Source organism: Manacus vitellinus, unplaced genomic scaffold (assembly GCF_001715985.3).
Source record: "Manacus vitellinus isolate BGI_N305 unplaced genomic scaffold, ASM171598v3 scaffold_15_pilon, whole genome shotgun sequence".
In the NCBI taxonomy this organism is placed as follows: Eukaryota; Metazoa; Chordata; class Aves; order Passeriformes; family Pipridae; genus Manacus; species Manacus vitellinus.
Window position 1 is genome coordinate 6,886,107 of NW_021939122.1, and position 13,537 is coordinate 6,899,643.

General features: G+C 35.2%; 1 protein-coding gene across 2 annotated transcripts in view; it reads right to left on the minus strand.

Annotated features, from left to right (window-relative positions):
• ERCC6 (ERCC excision repair 6, chromatin remodeling factor) overlaps nucleotides 1-13,537 on the minus strand; it is a 45,920-nt gene that overhangs the window by 6,105 nt on the left and 26,278 nt on the right. For both annotated transcript variants that reach the window (XM_018069138.1, XM_008929820.2), the window contains 8 exons: nucleotides 8,766-8,936; nucleotides 8,145-8,321; nucleotides 6,713-6,829; nucleotides 5,225-5,320; nucleotides 3,278-3,496; nucleotides 2,448-2,558; nucleotides 1,888-2,007; nucleotides 769-863 (listed from right to left, as the gene is read on the minus strand). In XM_018069138.1, the coding sequence (XP_017924627.1) occupies nucleotides 769-863; nucleotides 1,888-2,007; nucleotides 2,448-2,558; nucleotides 3,278-3,496; nucleotides 5,225-5,320; nucleotides 6,713-6,829; nucleotides 8,145-8,321; nucleotides 8,766-8,936 (1,106 nt within the window). The remainder of the gene's footprint in view (nucleotides 1-768; nucleotides 864-1,887; nucleotides 2,008-2,447; nucleotides 2,559-3,277; nucleotides 3,497-5,224; nucleotides 5,321-6,712; nucleotides 6,830-8,144; nucleotides 8,322-8,765; nucleotides 8,937-13,537) is intronic.

A 13,537-nucleotide genomic window follows, 5' to 3' on the forward strand; every position in this document is an offset into this window, starting at 1 on the left:
ATAAGTGCTGGCATTTCATCATCTAGAGCTTTTCGTTCATCTGAGTTTTCCAAAAAGGATATTTCAGTTCTGAAGAGTAATGCCTAGACAGAGGATTCCCATGTACATTCATTTGGAATTCATGTGAGTGAAGCTAACTACTGAGAAAGATGAATTGGAAAGCAAAATAAAAAGATTTCATTGATTTCAAAATGCAAGCAACTTTAAAGGCTTTAGCTACATTTTGGAATAAATAACACGAATATGACTGGTGGTTATTTGGATTTAATTCTTTCACTTTGGAATGATTTGGGAATAAAATCAAATTGGGTTTGCACAGTAGTAAATGGATGTATGTACCATATACATCTTGATATATCCCAAGGAGAATATAAAGAACTCGTTGATTTCAATTTGCATTTCAAACTTGTTGAGTCTCACGTTCTGAGTAAGGTGCTGACTATTTTCTGTTTATGCCTCATACTCTCTTTTCCAGTGTGTGCTGCACACAGATGTTGGAACAGACTGATAAGGTACATTTAGCAGGTGGGTCTTGGAGCTGACAGGGAGCAGCACAGCCCTGAAGCTGGGAGTCTAATACTAGAAGAAGGTCCATTTTTCAGGAGAAATTTTAAAAAGCTTTGTGCAATGTGCCCATCATGACCAAGGTTGGGAGTTACAAGCCATGTGAGCACATGCACACTGGGTATGTCAGTGTTGCACCACCTTGAGTCGCTACAAGCATTTTCCTGAGCTTGCAGTTGTATCCAAGAAAACATTCTGACTGACCTGTGGTATATCTTCTCTTCAATAGTACCTGCAGTGAGAAGCCTGTACACAGTCACCTCTTTCTTTTGGCCTATTCTCCAAGCACGTTCCCGAGCCTGGAACACAAAAGGTTTGGTTATCAGACATTAGCCTCTTAAACATGTGTCTGACAGGGAGCTAATGATATCACTGTTTCAAACTTAGTTTGGACACTTAACATAGTTCAAGAAGTGGTATTTCTACAGCATTATGACAACTAACTCAGCAGGAGAAGAACAAGATTTAGAAAGTTTACATATGTAGAAAGACAAGTCTCCAACTGTACCAAGAAATCTATGTAAAAATTATCAATAAAACTATATTAAAATTGGAACTTTTATCTAGAATAAGTAGTTTATATAGACTTATTCCAGTAGGGATCTATTTTACAACAGAGCTTTAATATACACCTTTCTTTTGAATTTTTATTCTTTTTTCTTAACTGAAAGCTTTCCTATGAACATCTTGAATCAACCACTAATACATACCACTCTAAGTCAGAGACATGTAGATCTCAGAGCTATGTAGGATTCTATCAAAAAGTTTTTTCTCTCAAACACATAAGCACTACATACTACTATGAGATCTGATGAACCAGTCCCATCACACCCTGAGATAAAGCATGACTTTTAACAATATTGGCTTAGAGCAGCATTCAAAGGACATAGCTACATATCATTATCTAGTGACAAAGCCAATTTGAGCAACACTTGTTCTCCTTTTCTTACCCTGCACTGTCACCACGAACAGTTATATCGGTTCAACAGCTTGCACAGCTGTACTCTCCCGTCAAAAACATCCGGTTTATTCATTTTAAAAACACAGGCCATTTGAACTGTTTGTTTGACTACAAGAATTGACAATATTGAAGAGTGGTAAGATGTAACAACATAAAGGGGATGTGGTGGGAACCACTTAAATTGGTTTTGCCACAAGAGTATATCATAATGTGGAACTGCACCCTAAGAGACCGCTGCTGGGAACTGCAACCTTGGAAAGAGCTACACAGTGCTTTAACACTACTTGAGGAGATAAATGTAATTTCATCTTCAGTTTTGTTTCAGCTTAGCTGGTAAATGGAATGTAATAAAACAAACTCACCTGTGTGTCTACACTGGGATTCCAGTCAGGATCATAAATAATAACCCGGTCAGCACCAACCAAGTTAACACCAATGCCACCAACACGAGTTGTTAAGAGAAAAAGAAATATGGATTTGTCCTATAACACAAGAGAGAATTTACTAAAGTAAGAATTACCAAAGTGTAACATTAAAAAAATAAATTAATTCCTGAAATCTTTTATTATCAGCATTATTTACAAAGATGCAAAGAGGGTCAAGAGAAGGAATAAATTTCCTTGTTCATCTAGTATCTATTTTGACAAAAAAAAGTAGTCTAATCTAAATTTCATTTACTGTTGTCCAATAAAATTTCTTTTCCCCCTTCTCAACTGTTTTTTTTCTTAGCAGAAAACCCAATTTAAGTGTGAAAGAAGTGATGACTTTTTTCTGCTCTCTCACTAAGTTGTTTCATTTGACATAACTCCCCAGTTTTGTGTCTCAAACCTGATGCAGTATATTTAAAAACACACCAAAGAGGAATGCAAGAACTTAGCCATACTCACTAATGGTCATTCATGTATGGGATGTAACACCTCACCTCATTATATTTTGTTACAAGAGGCTGTCTGGAAGCTACTGCTGTGGTGCCATCCATCCTGAGGTAGGAATAGTTTCTCTGTCTCACAAAGACTTCAAGTATCTGCATCATCTGTTGTGATGGAAAAAATTCAATGAAATCCAGATCTGAAGACAGCAACTACTTGATCAATCCATAAGAATTTGTGGTATGAACTGCAGTGTTAATCAAACGACCAAGATGACAAACAAAAACTCGTGAATCTTAAATGAACAGAAAATTTACTTATGTAATTGGGGAAGAAAATTACTTATTTCACTGCTGAACGCATAAGTGGAATGTTTGTGCTTGGTTTGGAAAGTCCATAGTCTCAGAACTTAAACAGATAAATGGTGCAGCATTCCAAGGGAATCCTCAGAAGCAAGACAAAGTCGTGACTACAGAGGGAAAACAAATGAAGGTCACTGAGTTACCGGCCCAACACACACAGTTCTCAGGATTAGACATGCACATGCATTACACAAACTGAGTACCAATTCTATCCTGAAGCTACACAGCAGGGACAGCTTGCTATGATATGGGTACAACTGATATGAGTTTTGACCCAGCATACTGAAATTGGGCAACACTGCCACAGCACTCTGTCACTCCAGTAAAGCTTACTGAGTTTGGGAACTGGTCTCCAATTATTCCAAATATTAGTAATTTTCATCATTTTTTTTCAGTAAGATCGTAATTTTCTGAGAAGGACACTACAAAAGGTGGTTCTAATCACAAATCTTGTTGGAACACACACACACTGTTTTTAGTTTTAGTGATAACTAAAACTAAAACCAAGTAGCTCATCTTACCTGTCTTGACTGAGTAAAAAATAACACTCTGTGACCTTGCTTGTGCCATATTTTCAGCAAGGATTCTACCACTATCATTTTTCCAGAACGTTTCCAATATCCAAACTGATTTGATTCCTCCACTTCAGCATCTGGTACACTCTTTGAAAAGCTGGTACTATCAGCGACAAAGTCAGGGTGGTTGCAAATCTTTCTCAAAGTTGATAGTCCTAAGAGAATCTAAAGAACACATGATAAAAGTATTTTTATTTTTATGGCAAATACTTGTATCTATAAAGGTTGTGGTTGAGAAAAATAATCAGCGATAAAAATAAACAGCAATGGATTCAGTATAAGAGAAGGTCAATGAAACTTTATTTTCTTATGAGTCTATTCTGGTGACAAGAAAATTCTGCAACAATTTCCACATCAGCAAAAGCAGTCCTTAGCTGTAACTCTCAGTCGAATTTTTCCTACTCAAAAGGAAAACTTTCACCAAGTTTGTTTCTTGAAGTTATTGTGTCCTTCCTTCCAGCTGCTGCCATATTAGCAGGTAACTTAAGATAGACCTTGAGTATAGTAAGTATACCCACTAAAGTGCAGGGAAACAAAGAACATATGAGTAAAAATATTTGAACAAACATAAAAAGCTGAAATTACCACTTTTGATGCCATTTAGAAGGGTTCTGTTCAGTTATTTATTCAATAATATTACAAGTGTTATTTAATCTTCTGATATAATGAGCACTCATTAAAAAGAGCTAGCTTGAAACAGCAAATCCCTGTCTTCTAGCACCACAAGTTGGATGAGCCTGCTCATAATTTATGGTTTGTTTGGACAATGGGGTTTTTGTTTTTCAGCTGGGATTTGCTGCTGTCACACAAAACATCTAATAAAAGCACTGGGATTTACTATCCAAAATTTTCAAAACCCTAGCAAATATGATAGCCCATTCTGTAACATCTTTGGGGAATTTCTGCAGATAGTCTTGTACAAGCCACCTCGAAGATCAAGCTCCTTAAAATAATTTTCACTGGAATAACTAAAATGGCTAGGCACTTGAAAAAACTTGGCCACTATACCTTTTGCAAGACCTGGAAAAATATAAAAACATTCAGAACAGGAATAAGGACAACATGTGCTTTGTATGGAACTGCAATACATATTGCATTTGGCTGTATTGACCAAACAACTGACTAGAACCACTGTGTATGAGGGGAGAAAGGATTTCACAGTTCACAGGATAAGAAAATGTGGTAAACTACACATTATAGCCAAGGCATACTGTCTCTCCTCTTATAAACAGCAGATCTGTATCCTGCAGCTAAAATGGAAGGGAGAAACATCCACTGCATGCATAAAAATGCCAAAGGGATCAGATGTGTGCAATGTAGGAGTCAAAGAGAAGAACAGACATTTTACACAGGCAACAGCTAGCACTTGAAACTGTATTTCAATTACTCCTGTCACCTTGGCCACAGCAATTTCAACACTTACACTGTGAGGATGGAGGCAGATGTTGAGAAGTGACTAATAAGACAATAACAAGGATGCTTGCTATTTGCTCTGCTATATGTTAAGATTCTGCAACCATCAACTGTTGCATCACAAAGTTATCACACCTGAACTGTACTCTCACAACAAATTATGTTTTTCCTTTGCTTCACTTCTGCAACTAATTAAAAGCATGTATGCAGTTACCTACAACAGGTCATCCAATAGCCATGATTTGTTTCCAAGATCCCCATTCCAATCCTACTTTTATCTGGTCATGTCACTACATATGGATCACTAACTCTACATGTTTCATATAACATTTATTGAGAACAAAAAAGCAGACATTTACAAAGCAGAACTGAGATCAGTGTGCTTCCCTTTCTCCTCAGAAGCCAGCTAGAAGAATGCAAAGGCCAGTCCCTGACTTTATCCACCAAACTCTACCTGTCATTATCCTTATTAATGCCCACCTGCATGTCTCCATTGAGAATCTGGTAAACTTCTTTAGAGTTGATGTAATCTTGATAGATTTGACGTTGCTCCTCTGTCAAACGGCAAAAGAGGACCTACAAAACAAAACGACCACTCAAGCCCAACCTGTGTGAATTTTAAAACTTTACAATGAGCTACAGTGAAGCTTCACAGATGCCTGACATACTGAAATACTAAGTTAAAAGATACTGCATAGAAATAATCAGAAATAAAAAAAATATAATTTTTAGAGAATGAACATAATCAGTAAAATGAGTTTCATGAGGTTTTATGTGCTCTTTCCCATTTATGCTTTCCCCTTAAATTGCTTTAGTTTTGAAAGTGCTGCCATTTTCCAGCTTTAATGAGGTAACTGTGCAGCGTTAAGTGTTCTCTCGAAGCTATGTTTACAGGAAGTGCTTTCCATTGTGGGTCTGTTACGTCCCTTACAACTTGCAAATTCTTACTACCTCATGGGAAGTTTAGCACATGTGATCTGTCATTAGACTTTGAGTGTGAGCATATAATGATTTTTCAAATGCTTTGATGGGCTAAAATGGAACAAAACACTTCCCTGCATCCTGCAAGGCACCCAACATTATGCTGTAAGTCAAACTGAGGTAGTGCCTTCTGACTGACCAGAACAAAAATCAAATTTGTTTCATCTGTTTATGATTGCATTCTTTAGATTAAGTAGCCCAGTACACTTTAAAGTACGTAGAAATTAAAATTGATTAAAAAGGATCATTAGACTGACCAGCAGAAACTGAGTATGGCCTACTCGTTTATTATGTACCCTTCAGCACTGTCTTACAAAGGCTAGCACGTCTACTTCTCTTTTAGAGGGAGAAGACAGGAAGAGAATCAGAAGAAAACATGAAAGCCTGAAGCACTGAAACCTGAGTAGCAGAAGAGTCTAATAATTACCACAAGTGAGTATTTGTAGGAATTTTAGTTAACTAATACTTTCAACCTCCTCTACTTTGAGTCAAAATGTTTCCTAAAAAAACATTCCACCTCATGGTAAAGCAAACAAGTTTCACATCAAAAGGCATAATATTTTGGAAATTTATTAAAATGTATAGGTCAGCTAGCTTGCAAGATGAACAACTGCCATCAAGTATTTCTCTATTACTTCCTGCCCAAATTAATATTTTTACAGCAGGAAATAATGCTGAAGTGTTTCCTGCTGTGAAAAAGGAAACAGACAGGCAATTCATTTCTATGCACAGTATTAAGCAGACCTGACCACACTTCATCTATCCTTTGTTTTTTAGACAAGTGCACTCACAGAGACCCTGCAAGACTGTGACCATTTAATACTCAGAACACTGGTGAAGAGAATATGAATCTTGAAAGCTCTACATCTTCTCTTTAGTTAAAACAGCATTTCAACTGCTATTAGCAAAAATTATTTCCAAATGACTAAGAAAGATTGAGTTTTGGGAAGGGAAAGGACTCAGATCTAGTAGTGAAGATAAACAAACCTGTTCATTTTTATCTGGAAGTGAAAGGCTCATTTTTACATCAGCCTTCATTCTTCGCAGCAAGTAGGGGTTTATGGTGTCCCGTAACACACAGGCACATTTGTATGCAGTTTTTACCTGAAAATAGGAAGAAAAAAGCAAAAGTTCTTGATATTAATTTTAGCAACAAGCAAAATTCCATCACTAGTGATAGGAAAATTCTAATAAAATTAGATGTTTTATATTTTACATGGATCTAAAGTTACATATTCAATACAATAATAATTGCAATACATTTCATGCTAGCGACAATAAAATTGAATAAGTCTTCCTGAGATACCACAGATTTGTCTTTAAAAGAGACCAGAAATATTTAATTAGAAACCAAAGATAGAAGTGAGTATAAATCTACACAAAACTAAAATCCTCAAGAAAAAGTGCTAATACATATACTGAAGATCAAAAAAGAAGCCTGCAGCAATGGTGGTTACTAGACAATAAGTGAAGATTAGTGGTCACTTGAGACTATTAAAAAAAAAATCGGTACAAGAAAATCCCCATGATCACAGAAACTAAAGGTCACTCTGGCTTTAAATGGAGCATATGGTTCTGTAATGGGTAATGGATGTGTGAGATGGGTAATAGCTGTACATAATAGCTAAAACCAACTTAATTTCTCTTAAAGCAAAACAAATAATATAATAAATTACTAATATGTAAAAAACCAAATTGAAAGTCCAATTTAGATTTAGAAAAGGGAAGTACTTACACTCAAAAATAAAATAAAACTTTAGAAATGCATGTGTGCATTACAAAGAGGATTTAAAAGGATACAACTTTCTTAACATTTATACAAAAATTAGTCTGCAGATTATGATGCAGACAATTAATTTATCATCTAATTTGAAAAATGTTCTCAGGCAATACTGAGAACCACAACTACAAAGATTAATAGACATACTTACTAAAAATCATTTTCCAAATAATTTTTGCTTTCAAAATTTGTTTCTCTACTTTCAGACTTCCAACACCTACTTTACCTTTTAAAATAAAAATAGTTTTCAGTTTGGATTTAAGGATTCCTGTTATTGCATAATTTGACAAAGCTTCATATCGAACAGGAAAGTTCTATTTAAGTACATCAAAATATAAGATAGTCATTTTCCACCCCATTTTGTTTATCTTTACTTCACATCAAAGAATACTTCTAATGACACAAACTTCAGGGCTTTTGACAAGAAAACCCTTTGTATAAGCTGTACCCCCCATATAAATGAAATGGTCTCATTTAGTTGAACAGTTCTTTTTGTACATGCAGCAGTAAAACACACATGCAGCTCTTTTTTGGGTTAGTGTAGTGTCTAGAACATACAGCATGAAGTACATTTAGATGTCAGTTTAGAAACAACATAACAGTTTCCTTCAAGCAAAGTGCTATTTTTGATGCATTTACCTGGACAGGAGAGGCATTGCAATATCCTCCCATGGTTATCGGGACAGAAAACTGCTCCATGAACACAGGAAGTGTTCCCAGTTTTCCTGGGAATATAAAGTCAAAGAGGGACCAGAGCTCCTTTAGGTTATTTTGCATAGGGGAGCCAGACAAGATGATTCGATGGGGTGTGCGGAACTATTAATAAAAACCACAAAACCAAAAGAAAGTTATTTTCATGGTTCATGATGTAACCCATCTCCTGCCTCAGATGATATTCAATTTTACCATCAATGAATTCTCATGTTAAAATACGTGGCCTCATATTTGTGAATAAAACAGCTTTCTGCAATATACTGTCCATAAACTATTGGCAGAAAATTGACACCAGCAATCTGACATTTATACCCAATGGTAAATTACTATGCAACTTAAAATATCTAATTTTTTTCTTTACCATACTGCTGTAAATTTACTCATGTAAATTCATTAAAAATGCTAAGTAAATTAAATAGTCAAATACAAACCATTGTGATTTATACTTTTATTCTTTATTAATGATCAAACGTATATTTTTATGACAGGTTTTTAGATCTTGGAACCTCCTCCTCCCAGAGCACAAATTTATTTTTTATAAAGTACCTGCTTGCATGCAAGCGTGACTGCAGCATTTGGATTTCGGATTTTGTGACCCTCATCCAGAATCACATAATGCCAATCATACGTGTGGATGTTGTCCTGCATCAGTCGAATGTAGGAATAAGATGTAATGAGAATTCCATGGCATGAAGCAATTTCATGAATTAGCTTCACCTAAAAGCAAAAGGTGCACGTTGTCAGCAACAGTGAGACAGAAATCTCAAACCTACCGAACTACACACATACAAGTCTGCTATCCAAGGTATGTATAAAAAGTTTTGTAAAAGCAGATATATAATTTACATTGAAAAAAAAAAAAAAGCATAGGCAAGATTTTGATTATATGGTTCTAAGCTCATCTGTAAAAGAATTTTCAAGCACTTGAATACAGATCAGAATTTGACCTGAAGTCTGGTCAAAAGAAAACAGTGGCTTTTATTTTTAATTTTTTAAAGACAATACCTAAAAAAGCAAACACTGGATTTGATTAATGCAACCGGTTTCTTCAAGTTCTCCAATATGCATGTCACAAACCCAGCTTTGTGTGCTGCAAGCAAGATTTAGCACATTAGAGTAAAATTAAACAAGTGAAAAACTGAAAAACAATCACAAAAAAAGAATCTATTTGGTTAATTCTAAATTCTGTCTAACCTTTCTCATTAATAGGATTAATACATTTGTTATCAATCTTCAAATTTTGTGTTTCTCTTTTAAGCTATAACCTTTCCCCAAGTTTTTACTAGCCTTTATAGTTGCAAATTATGTAGGGCAGAGACAGTCTGTGCCACTTTTCACAGCACTCAAAACTCATCTCTATTGCATTTATCCTCCACATACAAATCTAGAAGACTTAAACAGAAGATGATGGGCTGAGAAGCAATTCTAGATGAAAGAAACATATCCAATATAAAAGAAAAAAAGAAAGTGGAACCACCACTGAATTTGCTACAGGAAAGACAAAATCCTTATTACTTGAAACGCCTTTAAGAAAATAAAATCAAAAAAACCCAACAAAACCCCCCCAAACAAATCCAACAAAAAAAAAAAAAGGAAAAATCCATCTCAAAAAGTGAGGTAAGTTAAAAAGTCCATGATCTTTTATTGTAAAATTAGTTGCTTACACATACTCCAAGATTTAAAGCTCTTATGACCTGAACTTTTCAAGAATTTCTACTTTCTGATTATCATCTCCTGATAAAACCACAACACGTTATTTAATGTTGATATCACGATTCTCAAGAGAATATGCAATCTTCAAAACAATTTGCATTACAGGGAGAGTATGATTTCTAGGCAGGTGTGGACACCCAAAGCTTAATTCTACGATGCATATTATCCACAGTCTGCAACATTTCTCGAGTGTCAGCAAGGGCCTATCCTAGAATATTGTAGACATCTCTACCCAAACACTTACGACAAATCATCTCGGGCGATTTAAAATTAAAAGCTTGTAAAATATGTAACCTCTCCTAATTTTTGCAATTAATAGGGTATGTCTGCAATTAGCCTGACTTACAGAATGCTACACTCTTGTCATTAAAAGATGTTTTGTGAAAGTGCTGCTGTTATTATGGAGGCTCAAGAGACCAATCCCTCCTAGAGGGCAAACAGTGGACCAGTAGAAAACAACAGCCATAAATCACGCTGTCAGGTAGCAGAGAGAACAGAAGTGAAACACAGGCACATGAAGGCCATTCACTGTAAACACACCACAGCAGAATCCTAGTCAGGATTTACTGAACCTGTAATTAATTAAAGTTTCCTTCAAGCTAAATTTTTAATAAACAAGGATTTGTGCTGACAATGAAGAAATACAACACAATTTTATCAACTCACGCTATAACACTAACTCTCATTTTACTGCATTAGGTAGTTTCTCAGAGGCTGCCTTCACTCTAGGTGCAGCTCTTGGAGTAATTTTAAATATTTTAAAATATGGTAACAGATTTAATATTGGATACACACTCTTTTGAGGGTGTGGCATTTCAGAATGTATGCTATTGTATAATGTATTACTTAATTCACAATTCTTGTTTGGTTAGATTAAAGTATGTTTAATTTAATTTTATTTTTTTGTGAGCAATACAGTTCAGTGAAATATTTCAGGATATGTACTGTTAAACTAAAAAAAAAAAAAAAAAATTTGCTTAAGACAGACAAATCCTACTAATGCCAAAAGATAAGACAGCCATTAGCTAGTTTTTAAATTCTCAACTCTGGTCTTTTTATGATGCTAATGAATAGAGGAACATGTGAGTAGATTGAGTAATTATGAACTTACATTTCTGCTCAGCACAGTACTTCAGACCTTTAAAATTCAAGGACAGTATTTTCTCCTAACTTTGGGTGATAAGTTGATTGTGTTGCCTTATCTACACTGGGACACAAGCAATGTACTGGATGATTTTTGGCAAACAATACTTCCTAAGGCCAAAATATTTATGATTTATTCTAAGGACACACCTTTAAGTAAATTCTTTTTTCCTGTTGGTACCTCAATGTAGCTACAAGTTTGTTTCTGAGTGTACAAAAACGACAATTTTTCTGACTTCCAGAAATAATGTTTATTTTTTTTTGGATAAAGCAGTCTTTGAAAAAAGGTTTAAGAGGACCCGAATTCTGAATTATTACGTATTATGTATTAAAAATTGTAATTTTCTTAGACAGAAATGTATATACTAAGACTCAAATTAAAGAAATAGACTAGTGATAACTACAAAATTCTCTAAACATTCAGATACCTTTGAGCAAGTGTGAATATAGAGATAATATCTAGTCACACAACCATATTTCATTTGTGAATCAAAAACGCACTCTTCATCAGACTTATCACATCTCATAACCAACCATTAAGCCCGGAGATCCATAAATGCAACATATAAAACCTCTTTATTATTTCCCTGCCCCCAATAAAACAATCTAAATGGCACCACGAAGAGGCTTCAGAAGAACACATTACAATGTTTAATAATGTAAAAGTTGCAATAAAAAGAGCTAAAGCACTTAGCACGTATTTATCAAGAATGCTGCTTCTTGGGGCATGATACTAAGTTTATCTGAGTTTGGTCCTCAACTCAGAAATAGATCCTTTGGCTAAAGTTCCATATACAGTCATGTGGAGTGAGCTGATAACCATAACCTCTGAGGCTTATTTTGTTTGCATGTAGATTATGTACTCTACTGTGAGAGTAGAAGGTCTAAAGTTTTCAATGTGTAGGCATCTTCAAGTAGATGGTTTCACAGCATGAACTGACAATGCTTTTGAGGGCTGTGTTGTGTGTCCTGCATTTGACCAGAATGAGGGAATGCAAAGTTGCAGCTTTACAAATGCTATGTAATTATCATTAAAGAACTGTTAAACTCAGTGTTACCTGTTCTAAAGATCAAGAAATTAGAAGTTCAGCCTCGAACTTAAAAAACACAGTCTCCTTCCATATATGCTATGTTAAACAAGATAACTAAAGTTCATGTTCACTCTTACATTCTACAACTTACAAATGTTCATGTGCCAACAGAAGTTTTGAAACAACAGGACAAGCTCTTTGTAGAAGGCTGTTTTTCCAACACTTGCAGAGCTTTCTTCTCCTTACCTTATGTTCTATATCATAAATAAAACAGTATTTGTGATACACTACATTAGATTTACTTCTTTGTTTTCTCTCATCCTTAGAGGTCTCAGAGCACTCAATGTTTACAGATCAGATTTAACCATAAACCATAGTAGGAGCTTAATAGCATCAGACAGCACCACAGGAAATATTTAGCTACGAATGCTATACCTTGTTCAAACTGAAAGCTGATTTCACAAAGGAAGACTATTACTTAAATCTGGTTTTTCCTACTGCTTCCAACTTAAGCACATTTTTCATCACAGAAGAACCAAATGATCTTCTGTGATCACAAATGATAGTAATAAAAAAAAGGGCAAGTTTTACATTTCATCCAAAGAAGCTCAAAAGCTTTGGAAACCCCTTCATCTTTCTATTTCACTTTCACTATCTGAAATACCAATCTGCCTTCCCTTGAGGATAGCTGAAGGTCTTTGAATTATTAAGCATATTTCAGGGGGTGAAACTGGAACTTCACACTTCTCTCCTTCACTGCCAAAATTTTCTACCTTTGTTATTTTAGGAAAGGAATAACTCCTTTTTGAAGCTTCACATATGCTAAAAACCTACACAAATATTACAGACCCAGAGGTATCTTAGTGGGATGTCTCAATGACTGATCTGAAATTGGCTGGTAAGATTGGCGGCCAATCTGGTGCTCACAATTCAGACTGTTATTCCATACTATTATTCCGAAAATCCTGTAATTGCTTGCAAAGAAAACCAAAATGGGAAGAGAGGATATGCCAAGGTAAAACAAAAAAACCAAAAAAAACCCCAAAACAACCAACAACAAAAACAAAATCGGTGAGCCTTTCACTTACCACATTGCTCAGAAGTCCTACTGTAACACTAAAGAAGTGTCACTAACTGAACAGATGTGCAAGGTATTGCCTGGTATCAATTTATGATAAAACAATCAGAACAGATGTCTTCCCCACTCTTCACTGTCAAGTGAAATACTTCCATAGGCACGTCTAAAGAAGTGGGAGACAGGCTCTTGCACTGATGTTTTTGTATCTTAGAAGGTGCAACACAAACTGCCTATTCATAAAAGCACATAATTTCACCAATGTTGAAAGATTTACTATTTGCTAATATTTCAGGATTCCTGACAATGTTATGGTAAAAATTACATACACTAATCACACCTAAAACATCAACTTA